This window comes from Felis catus, chromosome B1 (assembly GCF_018350175.1).
Source record: "Felis catus isolate Fca126 chromosome B1, F.catus_Fca126_mat1.0, whole genome shotgun sequence".
Taxonomy (NCBI): domain Eukaryota; kingdom Metazoa; phylum Chordata; class Mammalia; order Carnivora; family Felidae; genus Felis; species Felis catus.
The window spans coordinates 171,005,920-171,032,283 of NC_058371.1; the positions used below are offsets into that span (position 1 = coordinate 171,005,920).

The 26,364-nt window shown below is 47.2% G+C and overlaps 1 protein-coding gene across 14 annotated transcripts in view; it reads left to right on the forward strand.

The window, feature by feature from the left end:
• APBB2 (amyloid beta precursor protein binding family B member 2) overlaps nt 1-26,364 on the forward strand; it is a 388,287-nt gene that overhangs the window by 348,956 nt on the left and 12,967 nt on the right. For 7 of the 14 annotated variants that reach the window (XM_045056437.1, XM_045056439.1, XM_023253173.2 and 4 more), the window contains 4 exons: nt 11,144-11,149; nt 21,800-21,914; nt 24,476-24,563; nt 25,644-25,727. In XM_045056437.1, coding sequence (XP_044912372.1) covers nt 11,144-11,149; nt 21,800-21,914; nt 24,476-24,563; nt 25,644-25,727 — 293 coding nt within the window. The remainder of the gene's footprint in view (nt 1-11,143; nt 11,150-21,799; nt 21,915-24,475; nt 24,564-25,643; nt 25,728-26,364) is intronic. The other 7 variants (XM_023253183.2, XM_023253178.2, XM_023253182.2 and 4 more) reach the window with 3 other exon arrangements.

Sequence of the window (26,364 nt, forward strand, 5' to 3'; positions counted from 1 at the left end):
TTGATTCCCTAATTAATGTGTGGTTGTGAATCTTCATTACTGCCTTGGGTGGGAGAAGGCGGAGGAGCAGACGATCCCATTAGTCTTTTTTTTTTTTTTTTCTTTTTATAACTGCAGCTGCAGCCTGGCTTGACTTGAATCCTGAGTGGTGGGTTATGCCCGCTTTCCTTGTATTGTGTTTTTCGGGTTCCTTAGACCATTGGGCAGTTTCTTCTCCATCCTCACTCTGACACAAAAGCAGTTTGCAAGTTTTCTCCCTAAAGTTCAGATCTTTGCCACTGCCTTTTAGTTGGTACTGCTTTGTGATAGGAGTTATTTGGTGTCCTGATGCCTTTCCCAGGGACTTAGAAGCATAACATATTATGAAGAAAGCAGCTTTAAATCCCTATTTGAAAATTTTGTCCGTAATTTGGGTTTTTTTTTTTAATGTTTCTTTATTTATTTTTGAGAGATAGTGAACAGGGGACGGCAGAGAGAGAGGGAGAGAGAGAATCCCAAGCAGGCTCCACACTGTCAGTGCAGAGCCCGATGTGGGGCTCAGTCTCACAAACCGTGAGATCATGACCTGAGCTGAAATCAAGAGTCAGATGCTTAACTGAGCCACGCAGGGGCCCCTTGTCCATAATTTTGTAAAAGTTGTTGGTGGCTGTGTTGTCCAAAATGAAGTGTAAATAAGAAGCCTGATGGGGGAAGACTCTCCACAAAGCATCAGCCCTTATTGTCGAAGAAGGTGCCATCGTTCTTGGCTCAGCAGTAAGTGAGGCTCAGCATGAAGGCACAGGCTGTGTGCTGGGTGGGTCAGGAACCCTACCTCTCTGACACCTGCTGCATTGAGTTCCTCTATCATTCTAGTGGGTCCTAGCTTTTGAGCAATGGGGATTATTTATTTAATAAGTATTGACTGAACACCTGGTATATGCTGGGCCTCGGCCCTAGTGATTAAAATGGGAACTGCCCAAGTACCTCCTTGCTTTCTTAGAGCTCACATAATATTGTCACAGGATCCATTTTAGATCCTTTGAACTGGAGCACACCTAAGAAGTAGTATGGATGACCCTGAGGTGAGTCAAGAGGATGTTGCTGCTGGCTGTTGCCTTGGAGGCCAGCTGAGCCCAGGGCTGTAGGTGTTCACAAGTAGGGCCAAGGTCACCTCCGTGCCAGGGGTGTAGGTATTAATCAGACCGTGGGTCATCGTGCACTGGAGTCGGTCTTCTGGGACTGCAAGGAGGGCCAGAAGCTGAGTTCTGAAAGAGTTTGAACAGGGGTGTTGTTAATTTGGATGTGGTCCTTCCAGTGTGTTTCAAAAACTGTCTATCAGTCATGCAATCTCCTGGTCTCACCTCAACAGCTTTCATCTTTAACAACCCCCTCAGGGAAATGAACTTCATTCTATACCACTGACTGAGCATAGCTTTCCATCTGTCCACAGTCTCCCAAGTGTGAAGAGATGACTCCTAGATTTAAGGACCTAGAACACGGTTTGAAAACCCCTCCTTACTCTCTCTATACTTTTCATGGTTTTTGTTTTGTTTTGTTTTGTTTTGTTGGAGTATATTGATGACCTGTAACTTCTTACTCATCTGGGTTTCCAGAGTTTTCCACAAACCCCTCGGGTTACATGAAAATAAATTAAATAGTAGTGTAACTCGTTCTTTTCTAAGCACCTATTTTAAACACAGAATATAATATTTTTGAGAAATTCTTAGACCTTTGGTTTCCTCTGGTCCTGGCATAGGATGTTCTTCACAAGTAATTGAAATGTTGAATGGGCAGATGAATTAGTATAGATGAAAAGACTTCATTTTCTATTTTGAGGGTTTAACTTTGGCCATCACATGTACTTGATATTTATAATCCATACATTGGCCTGCTGTTCAGCAGATATAGAACCTCTGTGTGACAGGCATCTTGTGAGGTACATGATGGAATGAGACAGACAAGATCCAAAGAAGCAGGAGGATAAGCCAGAAGAACAATTTAGGAAGCAAGATAATATAGATTATAAGTTCCAGGAAGATGGTCAGGGACACAGAGAATGCAGCTGAGTAGTTCAGTGGGGAAAAGAACCACCAAGAAGCAGTCCATCCTAGGAGGTGATATTTGAGCTGAATGTGAAGGCTGAGTAGAAGCCAGGCATGTGGGGAGCAAGTAGGAAGCTTGGAGGAAGAGAAGTGCTCAGCATGTTCCAGAATCAGAGAGGAGGCCAGCATGGTTGGAGCCAGAAGCAAGGAGGCCAGTGGTATGTGCTGGGGTGGAAGAGGTTTGTGGGGACACGATTTTATGAGGCTTTTTGGCTGTGATTGAAGGTTTGAGTTTGATTCCCTCTCTCTGCCCTTCTCTCTCTGTCCCTCACATGCACGACATGCGCACGCACTCTCGAAAGAAAGAAAGAAAGAAAGAAAGAAAGAAAGAAAGAAAGAAAGAAAGAAAAAGGATCAAAGTAAGAAAAAAAGACAGGTTTAAGCTTTAATTCATACGGAATTAACTCTACCTTTGCTCCAGTTTTGTAAGAAACCATTGATAATTGCACTTGAAGTTCTTTACTTCACATGGGACATTCTTCAGAGTCCAGACACCTGGATATTTTGTCCCAAACGAAAGTTGTTCCATATGTATCTTGAATCAGAAGGAGTAACTTTGTGGGAAAATAACTGAGCATTCTGTGAGGCTAGAAAAGCCATCTCCTTGTTACCTGTAAAATATAGAAATGAAGTATTTGGTTTCTGATGGGATTATTTTGCACCTTCCCCCCCCCTTCAGATTTATCAACTTGAAAGCTTATGGTGTCTTTGTCAGTTAACTTTGGTTTTGAAATCAACTTTGGTTTGGTTTTGCAAAAAAATAACTGATGTGGAAAATATTCCCTCTACAGTCAGAATTTTAGGCTTGTGGAGGGGCAGAAATGACTGGGGCTGCCAGCCCTTCTGACCTGGATGCCCGGCCTAGTTACCCTGGAACACGTAAGCTTGTCTGAGGATGAATAAATTATGACAGTTGAAATAATTATGATGGAAAGCAGCTGCAGAGAGAGCCGCTGACAGTCGGGGCTGATTTGGCCTGATTCTGTCACGTCAAAGCATGCATCTGTTTGGCAGGTTACATGAAAATGCTGTTTGCAAGAGATCTGGTGTGATTTCCATCCCCCTACCACTGCCCCCCCCCCAAAAAAAAAAAAAAAACCATTCATAGCCTGCACGTGACCTTTTTGAAATGAAATGGTTGAGGCAGAGCCCCATATTGACTCTGATTCGCATGTTGGATGTACATGTAAGATTTCAGTTGAGCAAAAGTGTTTTTGGTTCTGAAGAAGCTACAGATTGGAAACACTCTTATTTCCGCATGTGGGTAGAATAGTTTCTAGCTGGCCTTGGAGTTTGGTCACCCGCAACTGGGATTACTGCAGCATCTCAGGCTGCTGGGCAGGTTTAGTGCGTGCTCAGGTTAATGCTCTGCTCTAACCATCTTGCACTTCTTAATCTCTTCACGAGGAGCCTCCCATTTTCATTTTGCACTGGGCTTCACAAATCATTTAGCTGGTCCTAATCTCAGTGTGGGCTACGTTGTATGTTACAACCCCTGGATCAGGTTGTCATCTAAGCAGGGTTGGACGCTTTTTCTGGAAAAGGCCTGATACTGAATATTTGGGGCTCTGTGGGTAAACTCAGCCACTCGAGTTCTGTTATCATAGCGCAAGAACAGCTGTAGACAAGGGGAAATGAGTGGGTGTGGCTGTGTTCCACTGACTCTTTATAAGAACAGACAGGAGGCGGATGGTCTCTGATCCTGGGGCCATAGTTTTCCACCCCTGATTTAAAGGACCAGAGTGGAACCCACAGTGACAGCTGAAATAGGGACCTTGTCCTTCAGAAGTTAGAAAGTTCAGTCGCTTTTGGCCAGCTTTGAGGTATTCTGAAAACCAGCCTCCAAACAGAATTCCTGGAGAAGGTCAGGCTGTTTGGGGTGCTTCTGTGACAAACCATTATTCAAACATCCCAAGCCCACACTTCAGCTTCTTCAAGGTGGTACGGTTATTGCATTTGTCAAATATGAACAAATATGGACAATAAAGGTAAACTCAGACAGTGAAAATAGAATGCTACGGTGATGAGATTGTGGTTTTTGGGTTTTAAAGATTTCTTATATTCGACAGAGAAGAAAAAAGAGTCTGGAACAAGGAGACTAGCCGCATATAGAAAGTAACCTTATTGAATGGGAAAGATGGGTATTCTTTCAAATTGTGTCAAAAAGTTAACTCCTGCCAAGATAGCCTCGTCGTCGGGAATGTTCTGTGATGCTTTGTGGTCCAGCTCCTCATGTGTCCTCTGCCTTAGTGTATATGGAAATGTGTTGTCTGGAGTCTTTTCCCTAAGTGATAAGCAAAGGTTTATTTCTTTTAGAGTACAGATATAAAGAAAATTATCCGAGGAGCTGATAAGTCTTGATAGAAATCAATATACAATGGAAATTTATATATTGATTTCTTCAGGAGCAGAGAAGCCATTTTTCATTTAGACAAACGTTCTGAAGGAGGAATCTAGTTAGGGGCTCTGGAAGCATTATTGTGGTTTCTGCTGGCGATGATCAAAGTATAGATTTGTTTCACTTTCAAATAGAGTCACAAGAGATTGATAATCTTTCCACAACTTTCCTCCATGCTCATTCCTATGAGATATATGTTTCATTAACATTGTGGTTTCAGATGACATGAAAACGGAATATGAACTAAAGTCATTTTTAAAGTACCATCTGTGATGATCAGAACAGGGGAAAAAGAAATTCAGCCAACTCTGTTATTCACAGGATCATTGCCTTAGGTTCTTACGGACATGATCAGGAGTTAGGAGGCGGGGGGTTCTTTGTTCACCCTGTTTAGTTATTCATTCTATTCATTCATTCAGAATCATTTACTGATTACGTGGCACAATGTGCCAGGCAATGGTGAGTGAACACTTACACGGTGGTGAGTGAACACAATAGGAAAGTTCCTGCTCACACAGATTTTACTTTTTTGTGGGGTGGAAGGAGGAACAATGACCAAGCAGGGTAGTGTTAGATGGCTGCAGGTGTTGGCAATGACTGGGTGGCCTGGAAGGATTTTTTGGAAGTGGTGACAATAAGGAGGAGCCTTCCCGTGGGAGACCTGTGGGCATAAGTCATCCAGGGCAGAAGGTCAAGGCATGTGTATGAGAGAACAGAAGGATCAGAGTGTGGCTGGAGCCCAGCGGGTTGTGGGTGAGGCAGGGGGTTTGGGAGGGGATCATAAGCAGGGCAGCAACAGGATAATCGGCTGCTGTGCAAAGGATGAAACCCTCAGCCTTTGCCTGGGAACATCATTTAAACCAAATAGAGCACACTTACTTTTTGTCACCAGGTCCAGCAGTGGTGTAACCAAAAATCCAACAGAATAGAGATAGGAGCGGAGAGCTGAGACCACCTGTCTTCATCGAGGGCTGGGGTCCTGAGGAGAGCCCCTTAGCTGGAAGGGAGGAAGGCTCGGGTGCCTGGTGCCCTAGAACCACACAACAAAGGAGGAGAGACCTGGCAGGCAGACCCTCGGGTTCCATTTGTAGATGTACCACTCTTTAGTGATGGGGGTTTGAAAGTGAAAGTCCTGGAATCTTGGTTCTCCCACACAGAGTTAACCGTGTAGCCTGGCGATAACGTGTGCCAAGCACAGAGCCTGGGTGGGCAGCACATTCAATAAAATGGGAGCTGCTGTTGTGATTTCGTTATTAGTCAGCCATCGTAGTGTTGATGTCTGTTTTTGTTGAGGTATCGCTGAGTTTACAGAATATCAAGAGTACTTGTATCTAGATGGAAGTTTCCAAAAATCAAATGATCAAATGTCTTGGCTCTTTGTGTTAGCTATGCTAGCACTCTGTGTGCGCAAAGCAAGGAGGATTGGCTGTGTGTAGTGATAGCCCTAAATCCTCTTGGAAATTTAGAAACAGATTTAGGAATGCGCCTTACCCGAACGAGACCCTGCCCACGGCTGGGTGCGTGCGATGGAAGAGAATCCACCCACAGACTCACCATGGTGTTAACTGGGAGTCTTGTCTATATCTTCCTGGTACTTTATGTCCTTGTGACACTTCTCACATGGAAACCACTTCCCTAGTATAGACTGGTCTTCTTCCCTCTACTGTGTCAAAGCCAGAGAGGAGCCTTCTGAGTATTTTTTGTTTCTCTCCCTCTGCTTTCAGGAAGGAAGCCAGACCATGGTTTCACAGTTTGGGTATAATTTACATAATTCTTCCCTTTGATTTTGCCCTAAACTTTAAGCCTTGAAACCGTAACATGGCATGAGTTATTTCTCACTTGAGAAGTAAGTATAAGTTGTATGTGTACGTGTGTTCTGTCTTCACAGATACTCAGAGAAGCAAGGTTGTTTTGTTGTTGTTTTACTGTAGCACAGCCCAAATGAAAGCAGACCTTGTGAATTCTTGCTGTCTTCAAACAGGGACTTAAAAAAAAAAAAAAAACGAAAAAGCCACCAAAAACTCATTTCCTGTTGCTCTCAAATATCCCTCTTTCCCTCATTAGTAAGCTGGCTGGTAACTATTGTATCTTCTCTCCAGTGGCATGAGAAAGTCCTTTGTTTAGAAGAATGTGCCTTGAATTTCAATAACCTTACACCACTTTAGATCCTCTTCTTCACACTTAGTCCTGTTGGAACTCTGACTCCCTGCTTCTGCAAGTTCTGCAGGCTAACAGCCTACACGGTGCTGGGGGGGGGGGGGGGGGGAGCAAACTAGCTGGCAGACGAAGGCACACTCGACAAAGACAGGTGCTTCTGGCACCATTTGGTCCTGGGAAGGACAGAGCCCTTCCCGGAGCTGAATTCCCTGAAATTCCAGACACCAGATGGTAAATTTGCATAAATCCAGAATTCGGTTCAGAGCTCTTTTACCTGCAGGATGTGGATTTGAAGGGGTCTGTAAATGAGTTTCAAGGGTTATTGAACCTTCTCCCCCATCCTCCTGAGGTTGTGTGTAAAATTGTGGGTCCATGCACATTTCTTTCTGGAATTTTTTCATCAGATTCCAAAAGGTTCCAAGATCCAAATCAGGTTAGGAGACCCTCTCCACAGACCTCCTGGTTAGTACACTGGTTAGTATGCATGTCGAGTCCACACTGGATGTTCTCACACCGTGAGCCTTACGCGGATTAAGGAGTATAACCCTCACAGCACTCTTAGGGGGTTAGTGCCACTATTAGTCCCATTTTACAGATGAATAAACTGAAGAACAAAGAGCCTAAGGGCCTTGACCAAGGGCAAACAGCCAGTAAATGTCAGGGAGGGAAGAAGAACAAAAACAAAAAACCTTGAAGCTGGGAGAAAAAATAAGACAGCCAGGTTCAGGAGTTGATAGGAAAGTTTTCATAAAGTTTCACAGTTTTTGCTTCATCGTCCTGTGGCCAGTGCTGGTCTGCGCTGGTGCTCGAAAGGCACCCAAGGACCCCCCAGTGATGAAAGACCGGCGTCAGATAGTAGCATGAAACAGACTTCTGTAAAAATGGAGCGAGAAGCACGCTGGCAGGTCTTTGCTTTACGTGCTCAGTTTGTGAAAAGTAGAGGGTGTGTGTCACGTATGAAGTAGGCCGCTGTGCTGGGGGATAGGCGCGTCCTCCTCCAAAAGCTGGAATAGGAATTGTCATTCTGGTGTGCTGTTTATTTTGAGGAATTTCCTCTTCATTTGGATGCCCAGTTACACATGCCAAGTAGTTCTGTTATTTCAGGCTTATTTTAATGAAAACATTGCCAATTACTCCCACGTTCATTTTCCCAAGAAGTAGCTGCTGAGAGCATACTGATCAGGCGGCCTTGGGTGCGTGGCTGGTGTGGAATTAATCCCGGAGTTGAATTCTTCGCACTGCATCTCGTACAGTGAGAAGGGAGTCAGCTTGTGCCTGAGTCTACACTTAGCCTCCTGGAAGGATGCTCCTCGTGCAGGAGCCCAGCTTTGGGCTGATGTTTCCTTCTCGGCAAATTTATAAGGTGTTAAATCAGTGAAGCAGCTGCCGCTTTGACTCTTCTGCATTTTTTTTTTTAATTTTTTTTCAACGTTTTTATTTACTTTTGGGACAGAGAGAGACAGAGCATGAACGGGGGAGGGGCAGAGAGAGAGGGAGACACAGCATCGGAAACAGGCTCCAGGCTCCGAGCCATCAGCCCAGAGCCTGACGCGGGGCTCAAACTCACAGACCGCGAGATCGTGACCTGGCTGAAGTCGGACGCTTAACCGACTGCGCCACCCAGGCGCCCCTCTTCTGCATTTTTTGAAAGACATTTCAAAGATCGCTCTCAGGTCCCTATTTGTGGCAGGCTTTTACTTCCATACTCAAATCAAGCAGTGTCTATTGACCCCAAAAGAATGGACCTTGGTAAGAGTTTGCAGTATCATTTTTCCAAGTTCCTCCTTCAGGGGAAAAAAAACTCAGTGGCTACATATAGATGCTGTTTCCTTAAGTGAATCGCTAATAATGGGTCTGATCTAATCTAATACCCAAGGCTTCCATGGTAATTATACCCAAAAGAAACAGAGTGTATTCTAAAGTCTCTAGATTGAACATTATCAGGCAAAGCTTTTGCCATACAGTAGGCATAGGCTTTTTATTAAGAGTAAAAAATTAAAAGCATTTGGTGTAAATCGAAAGCTAGCCAGGGAAATGCTAGTGGCTCATTCTTTTTTTGTTTTTAAGAGTCCAAGCTTTCTAACAGACCCTTTTCTGATTAGAAAAAAAAAAAAATCTGAGCACGAAACCATCTCATCTGAAATGAGAAACCGAGACTCAGAGAGGTTAAGAGACTTACCTAGTGCTCAATGTGGGACTAGAACCCAGGTCTTCGGATCCTTTGGTGATGAGCTATAATTACGTCCATAGACTAACCTTGACAGAGGGACACGAGCAACAGGTGACTTCCCCTCAACCTGTGGTAAACAGTGCCCAGCCAATCTGAGGAGAGGGTCCCCAGTGATTTCCCTTCCAATGGGAGACATTTCACTTCCAGTGCTGCCCAGCATGACCCAGCTGAGACATGAAACCGTCAGATGACTCAGTGAAGATAACTGGAAGGAAGCAGTTTATTGTACTTTGTTACACGCCGGGTACTCTTATACTCACACCGTCTCATTTCATTTAATTCTCATGATTACCCTGAGCCACGTGTCCTTCTCCCCTTTGCACTGATGAGGAAGCAGTTTCGAAGGGGGGGCACCACCTAACACAGTGTGCCTGGCACATAGAGGGAGCCCGGGAAAAAGAGACGGTGAGTAACGTACCCAGGGGAACACAGCTACCGGAGGGGTCTGAACACAGCTCTGTCTACGTACTCAGCCTAAAGGGCCTCTCTTGTGAATTTTCAGCCACCTTCTCCCCCAACAAAAGTTCACAGGCCAAGGAAAAGGAAGGAGGTTCCCCTGTGCATGTAAAGCCCCAGGTTCTTTGCCAAAACCTTTGCTCCTGTCTTGAACATCTGTGCGTGGTAACCCTCTGAGCCATACGGGAGACAAACCGTGAGGTGGTTCTACAGGACCGTGAATGAGGAAGGGGTGCCCGTCATGGGTGCAGTGTGAGAAGCCTAGGATCAGAGAGTCCTGCCGACCCACACCAAACCCTAACTTCATCGTGTACTCGCCGTGTGACCTTCGTCAAGTTCTTCAACCTCTCTAAACTTGTTTACCTTTTTATCAGTGAGAACGGTAAAACTTACCTCATTGGGTTGCTGTTTGGGCAACACAGAGCCAGAACTCAAGAAAGGGTAGCTGTTGGGGTGTCACTGTGTGGCAGTCGCCTATGTTACAGTACTGTCACCCGTGCTTTGGGGTGCACTGACCGCAGTGGGGTCCCTGAAATAGTGAAGTAGATACTTACACATCTGTAGTACAAAAGTCACATGTGCTTATTGGAGAATATTGAAACAAATGTATTAAAGAAAATCCTCCGTAACGCCCTCCCTCCAGATAACAGTTGACGATTTGCATGTTATGATGTTCCAGATATGTTACTATGTGGATATTAAAAAACACACTCCAACTTTCTTGTTTTTTGTATGAGACCGTGTATCTGCAGTCTGGACGGCTTGCTTGTTTGATTTCCCACTTGATAGATAATATGTCACGGTCATGGTTCTGTGTCAGGATGCAGAGGTCTGTCTTTCGGCTTCGTGACTGTGGTTCACCACCCTGCGTACTTGCTGTTTCACACCATGATTTGAGCTCTCGTGTCTGCAGGGTCCTGCTGGCCGCTCCGTGACCCTGGCCGCGGGGCACCTGAAACAGCAGGTTTCTGCGAAGGTTGAGTTTCTCCCCTTCCTTCTGGTTATCTGGTGCCCCCTGCCTCTTCAGTCCACTTGCTCTGTGTTTACCTGCATGCATGTGACCCATCTAGAAAGTCTGTGGTCCTCAGGCCCTTTCAGATTGGCTGTGACAAGACCAAGGGGATGGTGGGCTCTCCAGGTCAAGAAGTTAAGTGACTTCTTTAGGGTCACCCTGGCAGCGCAGGGCAGCTGAGCATTCGGCCCCAAACCCGAAGTTGTTCTCATCCCTTCTCCGCTTCCAGTCCTCTCTTCCCTGACACATGATTCCTCCCCCTGCCGGCCCTCCCACATCCCACCTCTGCCCTTGACCTTCTGCTGTCTCTGCTCACTCCCGCTCTGTTGCCTTCTCATGATGCATTTGAGTGCACGTACCTAGACTATAATGTAGTTCAATTAACAGAATGTCAGAAGTTAGTAAAACAGGTAAGGCTGTATCCACATCATTGTTTCTGTACATTGTTTATTGGGAGCAGGTGGGGCTGGAAAATGAAGATAAGTGCTTTGCCAGTGTTTACCGCAAACAGTTTCTTGTATTTGACTGTGATATTTTAAGCTTGATTACCTCCCCCGGTTGATATGTTGCCTCTAAACTCAGCTGGCATCTCTTGGCTTCATCGTAACATGGCTCGAAATACACACTTCTGTGCGACAGAGCTCGGCTAAAATAAGCACCGAAGGGCTATTTGTTGCAGCAAAGTTGGGAAAAGGGATGGGATGTCAGCGCTTGGAGTTGCCGTTAACGGGACTGTTTTATTTTCTGGATGCCGTGTGAATGCTAACGTGTTGTTTCTGCTCTGTTCCCTCATGCCTTCCCGGATTCAGAGAGAGGTAACCAACCGATTTTCACTTCTCCCTCTTCGTGGTGTCTTTTAAGTGCTTGGCACAGCTCACTTGCTTTCTTCATGCCATATTGCCACCCCCACAGACGTCGTTGTCTTTGAAAAGCAGAACTGTGTTCTGTTTAACCTTCTATCGTCATCATTCTTATGTGTCCTCATGCAGAACAGAGTATGGAGTTGCATCTGGGCCCCCGACCCTCTGTTGCATTTGGCCCTGTTTGGGGAAGTCGATGGGCAAAAGTGATGAAGGTGTAACGGGAACGTGGTCACTTCAGTTATGGCTGGGAGGGGTCGGAGCCGCATGCTGGGGAGTAAACGTGAGGAGAAATACTAACGCTGGGTCCCATGTCGTATCAGCCTTGTCATGCTTCTTGAAGAATTAATATTAGGGCTTAAATTACGTATTGTCTGGAGTTTCATTGGGAAGGTTTGACTCCAGGCTGGTGGCCAGAAGGACTGACTCCATTTCAATCTCGATTATTAGTCAAAGTATATGGATTCTTCTCCTTTCCCACATCTAGATGAACAGACTCTGGAAAGGGTATAACTCTGAAGCGAAAAGCAGGTGTTTGTACCTCAGGTGTGTGTGTGTTTCCAGCGCTCAGTGTCAACCTGCCCATTTGGCTGACTGGGGACTTTAAGCTCCACACTTTAGCACTTCATTAAAGCTCCGTTTTTGATGGAAGAAGAAAGTTTTCAAATTTCTCTTTTAAAAAAAAATTTTTTTTTAATGTTTATTTTTTTGGAGAAAGAGAGGGAGAGACAGAGACAGAGTGTGAGCAGGGGAGGGGCAGAGAGAGAGAGGGAGACACTGAATCCAAAGCAGGCTCCGGGCCGCAAGCCGACATGGGGCTCGAACTCACGCACCACAAGATCATGACTTGAGTCGAAGTCTGACGCTTAACCGACAGAGCTACCCAGGTGCCTCTGAAATTTCTCTTTTTGAAAGAATGGTTGTGGTTACTGCTTGGCAAAGTGAAGAGATGTAGGCAGTCGCCTCTTTGCATTGGAGTCGATTTCAGGAGAGCTCCCGCCTGGTTGGGGCCGAGCCGTCAGTGCTCAGTGGTGAGGAGGGGAAGGGAGACAGCATCGACTGAGTGGGCAACACTTCCAGAATCAGTCTTCCCGAGGGTATGGTTACAAGAATCTGCAAACTTGACTGAATCTTTAATTATCTTTGAGGAGGCTGTAACTTCTGGAGGTGGTGGAAGCTTCCAGAGGACGAGGCATGGGAGCTCCCTCATCTGAAGTAATGAGAGGGCCTGTCTGAACCAATGGTGAGGATATTCTCAAGATGTTCACTAGCTCCTGCCCCCTCTGTATTTATTCAGGTCTCCTCTCTGGAAGCTCTGAATACGAATACCAATTCTGGTCCACCAAAGCCACCTTGATTATTTGCAGATGGTAGAATTTCAAATCTGTTGACACAGCTTATATGTCTCACGGAAGTGCCTAGTGAAGGATTCCCTGCGGAGAATGTGTGTTTACCCAGGTGATGAGTTACTGGAATGCCCTCTGAACGGGCATCCCAGGAACCTAGCGTATTTGTACTTAGCATCTGCTTAAGCTTGCGAAGGAGAAAGAAAGTTGAGTTTACAAAGCTAGAGCGAGAGCTCTGTGAAATTAGTGATGCCTGCTGATGTGCCAGTGGGTAAAATTAAAAAAACAAAAAATCGTGTGTGGGTAACATTCCGATTGGCCGTCTAGGAGGATGGCTTTCTCATCCCCTTTCTTCCTCTCCCTTCCTCCCACCCCCAAAATGAGATTTTCAAAGTCCAGTCAGAAAGTAAGTACATTGAGGCAAAGAAGTGCAAACAGTCTTGAAAACAAGACTCCTCCTCCCTCCGGGCCCTGTGCAGGTAACACAAAGTGGGGATAAAGCCCTTGGTCATAAAGGGCTTAGACATGTAATGTTTGCATCAAATCTCTTTGTTGCTATTTGTCTTTATTTGCATGTGGGTCCTGTCCTGTGCAGTTAAAGCAACTCTGGCTTATAAGATTCTACAGAAAGATAAGCAGGGAGGAAAGCGTCTTTATATATTTCAGCAAGTCTTAATATAATTCATATGAATGCAAATAATTATGAAAATATCACTCTTGGATAAGGAGACAGGATTTCAAAGGAGGCTTTTTCTTTGACTTCTTTTTCCTCATTTATAATGACAACTCCCATTAATTGAATGCCAGCCTTCACAAATTCCCAGCATCAAGCATGTTTTTGACCTGAGCAAACACAGATTACATGGAAGGCGTTATCTTTTTGTGGAGACTGGGTAAGGACTGCTAGCAGCGGAGATTTGGTGAGAGTCTGAATGGAAGGGAATCTCCTAGAAAAGAGGGGAGAAAGTCACTCCCAGACAAGCCTGGGCTGTACTGCAGCTGACAGGGTCGGCTCGTGTGGGGCTGCTTCAGAAGGCAAAGTTCGGGGGGCGCCTGGGTGGCTCAGTCGGTTAAGGGGCCGACTTCGGCTCAGATCATGATCTCACGTCCTTGAGTTTGAGCCCCGCGTTGGGCTCTGTGCTGACAGCTCAGAGCCTGGAGCCTGTTTCAGATTCTGTGTCTCCCTCTCTCTGACCCTCCCCCGTTCATGCTCTGTCTCTCTCTGTCTCAAAAATAAATAAACGTTGGGGCGCCTGGGTGGCGCAGTCGGTTAAGCGTCCGACTTCAGCCAGGTCACGATCTCGCGGTCCGTGAGTTCGAGCCCCGCGCCAGGCTCTGGGCTGATGGCTTGGAGCCTGGAGCCTGTTTCCGATTCTGTGTCTCCCTCTCTCTCTGCCCCTCCCCCGTTCATGCTCTGTCTCTCTGTGTTCCAAAAATAAATAAAAAACGTTGAAAAAAAAAAAACTTTAAAAAAAAATAAAAAAAAATAAATGTTAAAAAATTAAAAAAAAAAAAAAAGAAAAGAAGGCAAAGTTCGGTCCCACAGGCCAGAGTTGCAGGGAGGCAAATTTCAGGTCGTTATTTAGGAAAAAATATGTATGTTGGCTCACCAGGAGCATTCCTGCAGTGGAACAGGCTGATTCAATAAGCAAATAAGATTTCATATCACTGAAATATCCTAGGTACCACCTCTCTGGGCATCTGTAGACGGGGGTTTTTATGTTAGCCTGGCTAACCTCTAAGAGGTCGGAAGGTGCCTTGTAAGTTCCTTTTGAGGAGAGAGAAGCACAGAAGCAAATTCCATTTATGTAAGAGGGTTGTGGGGGAGAGAGGGAGGAAAAGGGTGAATACTTCTGTCTTGGCTCTTTTTTAATAGAACCCATTTGAATAAAGAATCATGTCTTCATTCATTCCATAAAGATGGATTAAGCCCCTACAGGGTGATTAAAATGCTGTTCAACTGAGAACAATAAAAGCATTCTTTTGTCCTTTTTCCTTGCCATTAAGAAATTTGAGGCTGTCATGTAAGATTCTTAGCGCTGACATTTTTCCCTGGCAGAACTGGAGGCTGGTCCTCTGGGGGAATAATTACCAACGAGAACAGCAAAAGGAGTAGAGAGTTGGAAACACAAGGGCTCCGTAAACAAAAGATGAAAGGTGCTCACTTCTGTTCAAGTTTAAGGAAGGGGCACAGATAGCTACGACTATAAGCCTTCCACTTCCTGGGGGCTTTCTTGCTTTTGTTTTATACAAAAGGGACTTATTAAAAAACCAGTAAGACATCACTACATCATGACACTGTCACGCTGGGCTTTTAACACAAGACTTGCTCTACCATACTGGGTGGCGGGGGCGGGGGGCATCACTTCCTGGTTTTTAAAGGAAACACTGTGATTCCCATGACTGCACAAAATAAATGTGTGGGGAGCAGGGGACTGGAACAGCGCCTCTTTTAGCAAATGGCTCCTCATCCAGCACTGTAAATGGAGCAAGCTGGAGCAAAGGACAAAACTGGTTCTTGCTGCTGAGTGTCAGACAGAATGTCTCAGACATCTGGAAGACTCTGTTGGAAAAAGTAGGAGCTGTGTTCTGACTGGACCTCAGAGATCATTTGGACCATCTTTGTGGTTTTAAATGAGCGCGCCAAAGCCCTGGGGGGGGGTGCATGACCACCAGGGTACCCGGTCCCTGGGGGAGGCATAGAAGCCCATCTGAGCCATGGAAGCCAGGTAGCTATATAGCCCAAGGGCTACTGGCGGCTCTGAGGAAAGAAGGGGGGAAGGTGGGAGGTGGCAGGAAAGCCATTGAGGGCTCTGTAGGCAAAGGTTCCTAAGATGCCCCAGCAGCGGGCTGACCCTCCCCCTCATGCAGTGTCAGAGCCACCTTGGGCCCTGCCTGGCTGTGTGACCCCCGGTGGCACCTGGTGCTTTTTCTCCCAAATTCCCACGCGGCCCTAGGCCCATCACAACAGTGTAGGCTTGCAGTCTGTCAGGAACACTATAGCTGTGGAGGTTTCTTGTTCCCCTCAGAACACAGGAAGATCTCTAGAAAAGGTCGGAGTGCTCTTACATGTGAGCATAAGGTCTCTTAGAACCCTAACACTGATTGGAAAATGTCTCTCTGAAAGGCCAAGTTGGACGATGTCTTGATCATTGTTGAAACTGGATGATGGGACATGGGGAGTTCATGGACTATCTCTTCTACTTCTGTGCCTGTTTGAGAGGTTCCAGGATGAGAAGTTTAAGGGAGAAAAAAATAGGCAGATGTACTATGTTCTTTTGTACTCAGGAGGTCCCACACTCCTCAGTCTCCTAAAGCTGGGACCCACTCCCTTCTCCAGGGAAAAGGCCCAGGACACCAAGGTCACCACAGACCTCCCTCCCTTCTTGTTGGTTGCTAAGACCGAATAGCCTGTCTCCTGCTGCACAGCCTCTGCAGCCCTGGAGACTTCTCCTGAAACCCTCTTTTTTGGATGCCTTTGGGACCAGCTTGTCCTGGGCTTGCCCCCTCCCCAACACTTTCTCCACCCTTTCATTGGGCCCTCCTGCCTCAACCGGGCCTTTTAATGCCTTTCTCTTTCGGTCCAGGCTTCGTTTTGTCTTTTCTCATTCTCTACACTCTCTTCTGCTCTCCTGACTACTGCTGCCCACAGGTCCATGTTTTTAGTCCAGACCACAGGCCTGAGCTCAGGGACTAAGCATCCACCTGCTTGGTGGCCCTGGCCACCTGGAGACCCTCAAACACCTCACACTTCCTGCCCAACATGGAGCTCATGAGCTTCCTTCACCAAATCCCTCCCCTCCCCCCACCTCGATGTGAGGGCACTTAGTTGGTCCAGCAAGGACCCTAGAGTTACTCTGGGTTCTCCTCTCATCACACCCATCAGTGTCAGCCGTCCTTCCAACACCTCCCTTCCATCTGTCTCCTCCACCCTGTTCTCACAGATGCTAACTTAGCCCGCATCAGGCTCATCCTCTGCTACTATGTTGACATAGGGGGGTGCTCCCTTGACCCACTTTGTTCCACCCAAAGAAAGTTTTCAAAACTCCTGTCATGTGGGGTCACATGCCATACTGCAAGGCTCAGAAGGCCAGACTGCTGATTGGCCACACATACAGCCTCCCTGCAGTCACCCTTGGCCCCTTACCACACCACTCTGTGGACTTTCTTACTTCCATGCTTTTGCTTGTGCTCACATTGAATCTTCTGTGAACCGTCCACTACCCTTCTTACCCTGGTGAGGTTCTTACTATACTTAAAGATGCAGCTCAAATCTCACTGGATGTCCGTATCATTAGACAGTGGGCTTCCGAGGCTGAACCTTGTCTGTGTTTGCATCTCTGACACATAATAGTGCCTCAGAAGCTATTTGTGGAGGGAATTGAATATTTTTTAAAAACAGAAGTCTTTAATCATGTCATAGTTTAGGTAGAACATAAAGCCAACTGGCAGCCGTATTAGTCCAATTGCTGCTTTAACAAATTACCACAAACGGTAGCTTAAAGCAACACGAATTTATCCCCCTACAGTTCTGGAGATCAGAAATCTAAAATGAGTGTCGCACTTGTAATCATGGTGTCCATGTGGTTAAAGACTCCAAGAGGAAGTCTTTCCAGCTTTAGAGGCTGCCTGCTTTCCTTGGCTGGTGGCCCCTTCTTCTGTTCTTTCACTTATAAGCAAAATTCCTCCTCCTTTCCCTTGTAATTGTGTTGGGCCCAACCAGATAATTCAGGATAACAGCCCCATCTCAAGATCTTTAATTTAATCACAATTTGGCCATGTGAGGTGACATATTCACAGATTCTGGAGATTAAGGGTGAGCATCCTAGAAGGGTCATTGTTCTATTACAACAGCCTTTTCAGAAATCAGATGTTGGAAAGCCAAGCTTTTTTTTTTTTTTTAAATTCTTTTAATGTTTGTTTATTTTTGAGAGACAGACAGAACACAAGTAGGGGAGGGACAGAGAGAAACAGAGACACAAAATCCCAAGCAGGCTCCAGTCTCTAGGCTCTGAGCTGTCAGCACAGAGCCTGACACAGGGCTCAAACCCATGAACCGTGAGATCATGACCTGAGCCGAAGTCGGACATTTAACCGACTGGGCCACCCAAGTGCTCTATGGAAAGCCAAGCTTTTGAAACCACCAGTTAAGCAACGTTTGGGTTTCATTCTACATAATAATGAAATTAGATGAGCCACGCACTTCGTTGCACACAAGGGAAGCTGTTCACCTTGTGTGTGCCCCAGGTCTGAAAGAGAGGACTTACCTGCTTCTGACAGACCTCCGTGTATAGCTTGCGGCTATTTAGGGTGACTCGAGACACACAGATCACTTGACCTCCACAGTGAGGAGAGAATGCTGGTTTTTTTACTTGGAAGCAGATAGAAAACCTGGAGGGGTTAGTTATGGGATTCACTCACCATCACAAACTGACAGATTCCTACCTTCCTGATCTATCAGCCTGGTACCTGAGAGGGAACAAGAAAAGACAAAGCTGTAAAAAAAAAAAAGAAAAAAGAAAAAATTGTCAGAATCCCCCAAACAAAGCCTTTGGCGGCTGAGCCTCTCCTGGGAAGATGTGGGTTCCAGATGGTTGCCTTAGGCATTAATCACTTTCCCTGAAGCCAGAAGAAAATGAAGATTAATAATAATAATTTTTTTAAAAAATTACTCCTGAGGGGTTGCATATTAAAGAACAGAGGGCGTGGAGCTGAAGTTTGATAGGATGATCCATTGCTTATTGATAATGGCTTGTTTCATCCTCCTTGGTGGTAACCTTGCACTTGCAGCCCTTGCCGGCCGGCCAGCAGTCCTGAAGAGCAGGGTGGACCTTGGAAGCTATGCCATAGAATATCAGAGCCAGACAGGAACCTGGGAAACCTTTTTTTTTTTTTTTCCCAACTCTCTCACTTAGAGATGAGGCTAGACTCCATGCCCGAGGTTGTATAGCTCAGTGGATTCAGGAATGAGACTGGAATCGGGGTTGCCTGAATCCCGATACGCTGCTCTCTGACATTGCCTTACTATCTCTGAGAGACAACAGACACATGAGATCTGTGCAAGAACTACAAAAGGTAGTGTGTGGCAAGCTCCTGTCCTTTGTGCTATAGAATTTATATGCTATAATAAGCACTTAGACACCAGCAAGGTCCTGGCACCCAGCAGGCTCTTGAGCTGGATGGGCCGTGCAGTAGAGGGAGCAGTGCCCCCCTGACAGTGCAGGGACACCAGCGGTCGCCAAGTGAGAAGAGATGCCATGAGTGGAGACCTGCGTTTCCAGAGCAGAGAGAAGAGCTCCTTGTCTGGATTAAGGATGCTGGGAGAGTAGGTGCGACAAATTTTGGAACTGTAGAAATCCACACAGAGTTGTTGGTGACCACAGAACCAAACAGATTTGACCGCAGCTGAACGTAACTTTATTTATTTAACTTTATTTATTTACTTAGCGTGCATGCAGGGGGAGGGGCAGAGAGAGAGGGAGACAGAGAATCTTGGGCAGGCCCTGGGCTGTCAGCACAGAGCCCAACATGAGGCTCGAACTCACGAACCATGAGATCATGACCTGAGCTGAAACCAGGAGTCTGTTCGCTTAACCAACTGAGCCACCCAGGTGCCCCTGAACATGGAATTTTGAAGGGAAACAGTTGTGCATGGTAAGACACCACGTATATTCCTTTAGGGTCCATTTAGGAAAGAAAAGAAGCCAGAGAGCTGGGAGCTAGAAACAGGGCTTCCCTTGAGCATGGTCCCCAAAAGTGAGGCCCTCTCTCATTTCTTTTTTAAATACAGTATAAAACCTTGGATTGCGAGTAACCTGCTCTGCAACCGTTCCACAAGACAAGCAAACATTGTTCATAAATTTTAACTTGATAAAGGAGCGATGTCTTGCCATACAAGTAGTACATGACGCGGAATGTCACATGATCCCAACTGAGCCAATGGTTCTTGAAATTCACTTTGATAGACAAGTGCTTTGGATCATAAGCATGTTTCCAGAACGAATCATGCTCGCAAACCAAGGTTTTACTGTACCGTGTTGTCTTGATGGTGGTTGAGACCAGAATGGAAAGGCATCAGGAACACAGTGTAGAATAAGACTGTGCTCGGGGCGCCTGGGTGGCTCAGTTGGTTGAGCGTCTGACTTCGGCTCAGGTCATAATCTCGAGGTTCGTGAGCTTAAGCCCCACGTCAGGCTCTGTGCTGACAGCTGAGAGCCTGGAGCCTGTTTCAGATTCTGTGTCTCCCTCTTTCTCTCTGACCCTCCGCCGTTCATGCTCTGTCTCTCTCTGTCTCAAAAATAAATAAACGTTAAAAAAAAAAAATTTAAGACTGTGCTCATCGCTCAGTCTGGGCCCAGCGCCTCACCCAGACCCACCCCTCAGCCCACTGCCGTGTAGCCTGACGCCTCTGACTGAGGGCCGGCTCACCCTTCAGGAGATCAGGATGCGTGCTGCAGGCCCCATGCCGGAAAGAGAAAGGAACACTCGGTACCTATATGGCCAGGCCTCAACTGGCTATTGGGGATGAATAAGGCACAGATCGTCTTCACAGAGCTTTAATGACTTGTGGGGAATACACGCTCCTACACAGACACCGATGGTACCCGGTGCTAAGAGCCACGTGCATAAGTTGTGACCGCAGCACTGGGAAGGGCGATCTGCTCATCTCCGGGTCCCACGTGGTGACAAGGGCATGGAGACCGTGTGCACAAAGGCAGGGAGCAGAGACCTGCTGAGAATGCCCGAGAGGTCGTAGGGCTGGCAAGGGGCGATGGGTTCAGGACATTTTTCGGGAGGTAAAACTGGCCAAACAAACACAGGGGTTGGGTACAGAGGGTGAGGGGGAGTCCGGAAGGCCTCCTGGTTCTAGCATGGGGGACACCAGCTGAGACAGAACATGAGGAAGGAGAAGGTTGGGGGGAGCAGGTGTTGAAGCCAGGTGTGGACAGGCTGAGGCTGAAGTGCCCTGACCTGGGGTCGGGGTTCCAGAGCCCCCACTGCACATGGCGTGCGATGCAGAGGAGGCTTTTCTGCCACATCTGCACGATGGCCGTGGCCTCCAGTGGGTAGATCCCTGTGCCTTCCCAAAGAAGCCAAGCATATCTAGAAGAAAGCGGCCGTCATGGTCTGTGAAAAGACCGCCAGTTCTTTTATTAAGAGGAACCATTAAAAATAAATCCATGTGTGGTTACATTTACAGACAGTATCCTGGCTTAAGCAACAAACACAAAGAACGTGTTGTGATCCAGATGGGGTAAATCTGGGCGTGTATTGTTCTTAAACACTTCGATCTTTAAACCACTGTCCTCCAGTACGAACAGTAAGAAATTTAGTTGTACGGTTGGTTGTTCGGCCCGGTTCTTTTGAAGCCAGGTCTTGCCACAGTCGATATCCTTTTCATCAGCAGAACAGATGCTAACACGCAGCACCAGCTGCACGCCCACCGAGGTGGCTGGGCTGACGATATAGAGTGCCATGCTGCCGCCGTCACCCCGAGCTCTGGAGTGGGAGCCGCGCTTAACAGAATCAAACGCCTTTGACGGGATTTCAGTCTGCGGTGTCTCCTTGTGTCACAGCCCAGCCCGTGACTGCCCGTCCGCTTTCTCCTGCAGCTGTGGGTCCGACGCATTCTCCGTGCACGTGTTTACCCATCAGCCCCTATTGTTCTGCCTCTGCCGTACCACTGCGTTTGTCATAATAGTGCTCATGCACATTCATGCTCTTCTCAAGCCCCTTTTCTCTTTTATAATCATGGTATTTGTTGTTACACTAGAGAGAAAGTTCATCAAGAATTCGGTTTTTCATTAAGGGCTGTAAGAGTTTCCAGGAGTTCAGCACACTAACTTTGGGAAACACTGTAGTTCTTTTACTCAGAAATGAATTCTTTAAAAAACTTTTTTTTTTTTTTAATGTTTATTTTTAAGAGAGAGGGAAACACAGAATCCGAAGCAGGCTCCAGGCTCTGTCAGCACAGAGCCTGACATGGGGCCCGAACTCAACAAATGGCGAGATCATGACCTGAGCCGAAGTCGGATGCTTAACCGACTGAGCCCCCCAAGCGCCCCAGAAATGAATTCTTAAATCCATGAAACTGCTCCTCCATTTTGGGGTAGCTATTGAAGTTTATGTTTTGTTTTTAGCCCTCGCATACTCTGTTTACCACTGACATACCGGCTTCTTGCTCAGCTAACATTCGTCACTAGAGGGTGTGTTGGTAAAGTTTCCTTTTCTAACATACTGATAAATTTTGTTTGCACAGAGATTTTGCTTACGTAGCAAGAGACAAAGATACGCGAATTTTGAAATGTCATGTATTTCGATGTGACACACCAGCAAAAGCCATCGCCACAAGTCTCCACGAAATCTGTTCCAAGGTAAGGCAGGTCAGGACACTGTGGTCAGTCCCCCTCTTTTTTCTCACTGCCTGAGCAGGGAAGGGGCCGTGAAAGGGCAGGGGCAGGGGGCTTGCCGACCTGTGCATTGCATTCAGGGAGAAGCGAGCAGACCATGTATTTAGCCCAGGAAAAGTACTCCTGCATTTCAGGTGGTGCTCTCAATGGCTCTCCACCCACAAAATGAGCAGAGCCTTTGACCCCCCCACAGTTTGGAGGATGGTAGGTGGGCAGAACAGTGATGGGCCAGGTGGTAGAGAGCCTACTGGGAAAAGGGGGAAAGGAGCCAGGGCAGATTTTCCAGAGACAGGGCCCCCTGATCTGAGAGTAAACACAGGGAGAAGGGAGGGTGTCTGTGCAAATGCAGGCAGCTGGGAGTTGCCGTGAACCCACACTGACTCCAGGAGGACACATAGCTGCTCATGGAAACTGACCGGCTGTGAGGCAGGGCTGTGGTCAGTGTCTCACACTGGGGAGGTCCTGCTTCCGTAACCAGAGTCACAGAGCCTCAGAATGAGGACAGACAGTCGGGCATCTCGGGACTAGCCTGCCTTCCCTCCAGCAGAGCAGTCCTGCTAGAAACATCCCCATCCTCTGCCTGGTGCCTCCTTTGACCTCCATCCACAGGAGGAGGCTACTCTACTTTTCAGGAGGCTGTTCTATTAAAATGAGCAGCGCTGACTGTTACAGAGTTCTTTCTTGTGTAGACCTGAAGTCCTCTTCTCTAGAACTTCCGCGTATTTACTTGAGATGTGAAATCTGTAGCAACAGGGAAAGATGCCTCCATCTTGTCTGTTTGCTGGGCAGCCCTTTATTACTTAAAACATTTGAAGCTGTGAACTGTACCTGTACATTTAGAAGTGCTGGACAAGTATCTGTCCTGTCTCTCTCCTGTCTCCAGAAACCCCACCCCCATCTCTTTTGGGTCACGTGGTTACCAGGCCCCTCACCCACTTCTGAGCAAACTGTAGTTGGTTCCCCCTGAATGAACACAGTGTTCTAAGGGTGAGCCAGTAGAGAAAAGACCATGGGCCACTCTGTCCCTTGACCTCCAAAGATGCAATACTGGGGTGATTGATATTTTTAGCAACCATATCACCTGCCGTCTTGTGTTCAGATAGTGATTAGCTAGGTCCCCAGGACACTGTCACAGATGCCCTTCAGGCAGGCCTTTCTACTCCCCAAACTTACTTACTGAATCTAAACACCAGACCTCACCGTCACCTCTGCTGGACGTCACCTTTCTGGTTTGAGGCGGATGTCAAGACCCAGCCTCATTACAGCTCCTCTGAGCTAGCCACGCCCAGGCTGTAGCCACTGCTGGGCAGCGAGGACAAAGCAGGTGCCAGCCACATTTCCTCAGGGAGGGGTAGGAGCTGGGACCAGTCGGCTGCTCTGATGCAGGTGACCAGGACTTACAGGATGGGTGCTGGTCCTGACACCACTGTTTATCCCAGCCCAGATTCACACTGGTGCATCAACAAGCCTGGGCCCGGCTGCACCTGTTACAGCATTACAGCACACTCCCCAGGTGCCATTTTCTTCCTCCATTTCTGCAACAGGCACCGCTGAACACTATTTACGTGCCAGGGACTGTTCTAAGAACACAGCAGAGACTAAAACAGAAAAGAAAAATCTTTGTCCTTGGGGAGCGTAAGGCCCCCAGAACACGGCCTGGCACAGAGGACGTGCTCAGTAAAAATTTGATGTTGTTAAACTCAGCCGCCTCCTTGCCTGCTGTCCCAGGCGCAGGCCGAGACAAGGGTGGAGTGGAGCTCTGGGGAAGAAGTGACTTTCGTTCTGTCTGGAATTTTCAGAAAGCTTGGGCTGGGAATGAAGGTGTGAGTCACCTTTTGGGTCATCGAAGTTTGGGCTCCTAAGCCACACCAGCACTGTGTAAACAGAAGTGAGAAGTGATGACTTTTCAGTAAAGGAGATGTCAGTGCCCCCAGCAGAAGAGAACCAGTGTGGTTGAACAGTTTAGGAATAACAACCCCGATCGGTAGCAGCTAATATTGCTGAGCACTGACAAAACTGACATAACCTTATCACTGGGGACATAAACGTGCAAAGGGGAAATGGGACACAAGAGGCCAGGTGACTCGCCCAAGATCACACAACTAGTAAGTAGCGAAGGTGGGATTTGAACTCATTCGCTATCCCCAGGGCCCGGAAGAGGGTACCTAACAGCCAGCATTCAGAAGCAGTGGGAAAAGTCCGTTACTGTGCGTGTCTCACTGACCTCAGTGGGCCAGCAGAGGATATTTGTTTGGGTTGTTTCACTAGAGGTGGGAGCCAGGTGAGTGGAGGAATGAGTTCCAAACAATCCGGGGGCTCTGAGGGCTAGTCGTTCACCGGTTACCCCTGGGGAGAATGAGCACAGTTCTCCATGTGTGCAGTACGGGGGTGGGAAGTCAGGCAGTAGACTGTATGTAAAGCCAGCTTAGCTTGGAAGCGAAGTCCACTCAGACCCTTTGCTGGCTGGAATAGCTGCAGGCAGGGCGTCGGTAACCACAAACCACAGTGTGTTTTCCCCCCTTCAGATTATGGCCGAACGGAAGAATGCCAAAGCCCTGGCCTGCAGTTCCTTACAGGAAAGAACCAATGTGAATCTCGACGTTCCCTTGCAAGGTAGGTCAGTGCATCTGCTGGCTTCACGATGGTGCTGTCCATCCTAGTCAAGAGCCAGAAGGTCTCACAGGGCTCCCGGCCGTTTCTAGTCTGCTTAAAAACCATGCTCAACCCAACAAACGCACACTGAACCAGCCCCAGGGAGCCTCCTGTGCTCAGAGTTCATTTTGTGTCAATAGGGTTAGGCACAAAAGGCCAGGATGAGTTTCATTGCTACAAAAAAGGACAAGATTAAAGAATATTGTCTTGGGGTGCCTGGGTGGCTCAGTCGGCTGAGCGTCCGACTTTGGCTCAGGTCATGATCTCGCGGTCCGTGAGTTCGAGCCCCGCGTCGGGCTCTGTGCTGACCGCTCAGAGCCTGGAGCCTGTTTTGGATTCTGTGTCTCCCTCTCTCTCTCTCTCTCTGCCCCTCCCCCGTTCATGCTCTGTCTCTCTCTGTCTCAAAAATAAATAAACGTTAAAAAAAAAATTTTTTTTTTAAAAAAAAGAATATTGTGTTTAGTGATTTTATAGCTCCTGTACAGCCTGGAATAAGAACCAGCTAGGTTAAAAATACATGGGTTGATGTGAAAAAAATTTTTTTTGTAACTGTGATGATGAATGTTAAGTAGACTTACGGTTTTGCAATGTATACAAGTATCAAGTTACTGTGTTAGACATCTGAAACTAACATAATGTTGTGTGTCAATTATACCTCAATAAAATAAAAATATATATATTGATATTTGGGGGGATTCTGTTTAGTTATTTTTCCTGTCTCTGTGCCCCTTGTGAGTAAATTCTCTCTGGGCATCAACCACCTAACAAATAGGACATCAACAACTGTTATTTAGCATGAAAAGGACAGTAGCAGCTTTAAGACACCAAGAACTAACTGTTCCTGCCTCCCTGCTGAGAAACGAAAGTTGAATGGGGTTTTGATTGACAGAGCCCCTGTGTGAGGCGGAAGACCCGCTGTTCTCCCAGAGCAGGTGCGCCGCTTCTCCCTCTAGAGACAGGCTGTTGTGGCACAGGTGGTGGCTGTGTTTTATGTGTACGTTGGAACCACTGACAAAGATCTGTTGCTTTTGTTCCCTGTAGTAGATTTTCCAACACCAAAGACTGAGCTGGTCCAGAAGTTCCACGTGCAGTACTTGGGCATGTTACCCGTAGACAAACCCGTCGGTATGTGAAACATTTATGTCCTTTCACTGTGCAAGTGTTGGGGAGCTCGGAGGAGGTGTCCACCCTCCCCAACGGGTGCGATCTACTGTTCTGCCCTAGGCTTGAATTAGGCCCTTGCACTGTCACCAGCCACAGCACATGAACAGTCCCAATCAAAAGAGCAAAAGAGGGGGGGCTAATAAGCTGCTCGTCCTGTGGTCCCCAGAATACAAGGACTTCAACAAGGCAGACACATAGTTCTGGTGCACCCAGCAGGCCAGAGATGCATGAGCCAGGGCTCTGCCCTTCTCAAGTGGGCCTTCCATCCCTGGGGCCATCTCTGCTTCAGTCCTCGTTGGCCCCTGGGCGGGGAGAAAGGGCTGAGGGAGCCCTCATGCTTTTTCCTTTCAAGGTGTGATCCAAGAGCAGCACACATGGCAGTCAGCTCCCACCCCGGGGGCAGAACTTCGTTGCTTAGCCATACCGAGCTGAAAGGAGGCGGGGAGATGTGCCCTTTTCCTGGGCGGAAAAGGCTGTGGAGAAACCTGAACCCTCATGCACTGCTTAAGTAAGGTGGTACAGCCACTTGGGAAAACAGTCTGGCACTTCCTCCAGAGTTCACAGAGTTACCATTTGACTCAGCAGTTCTGCTCCTGGG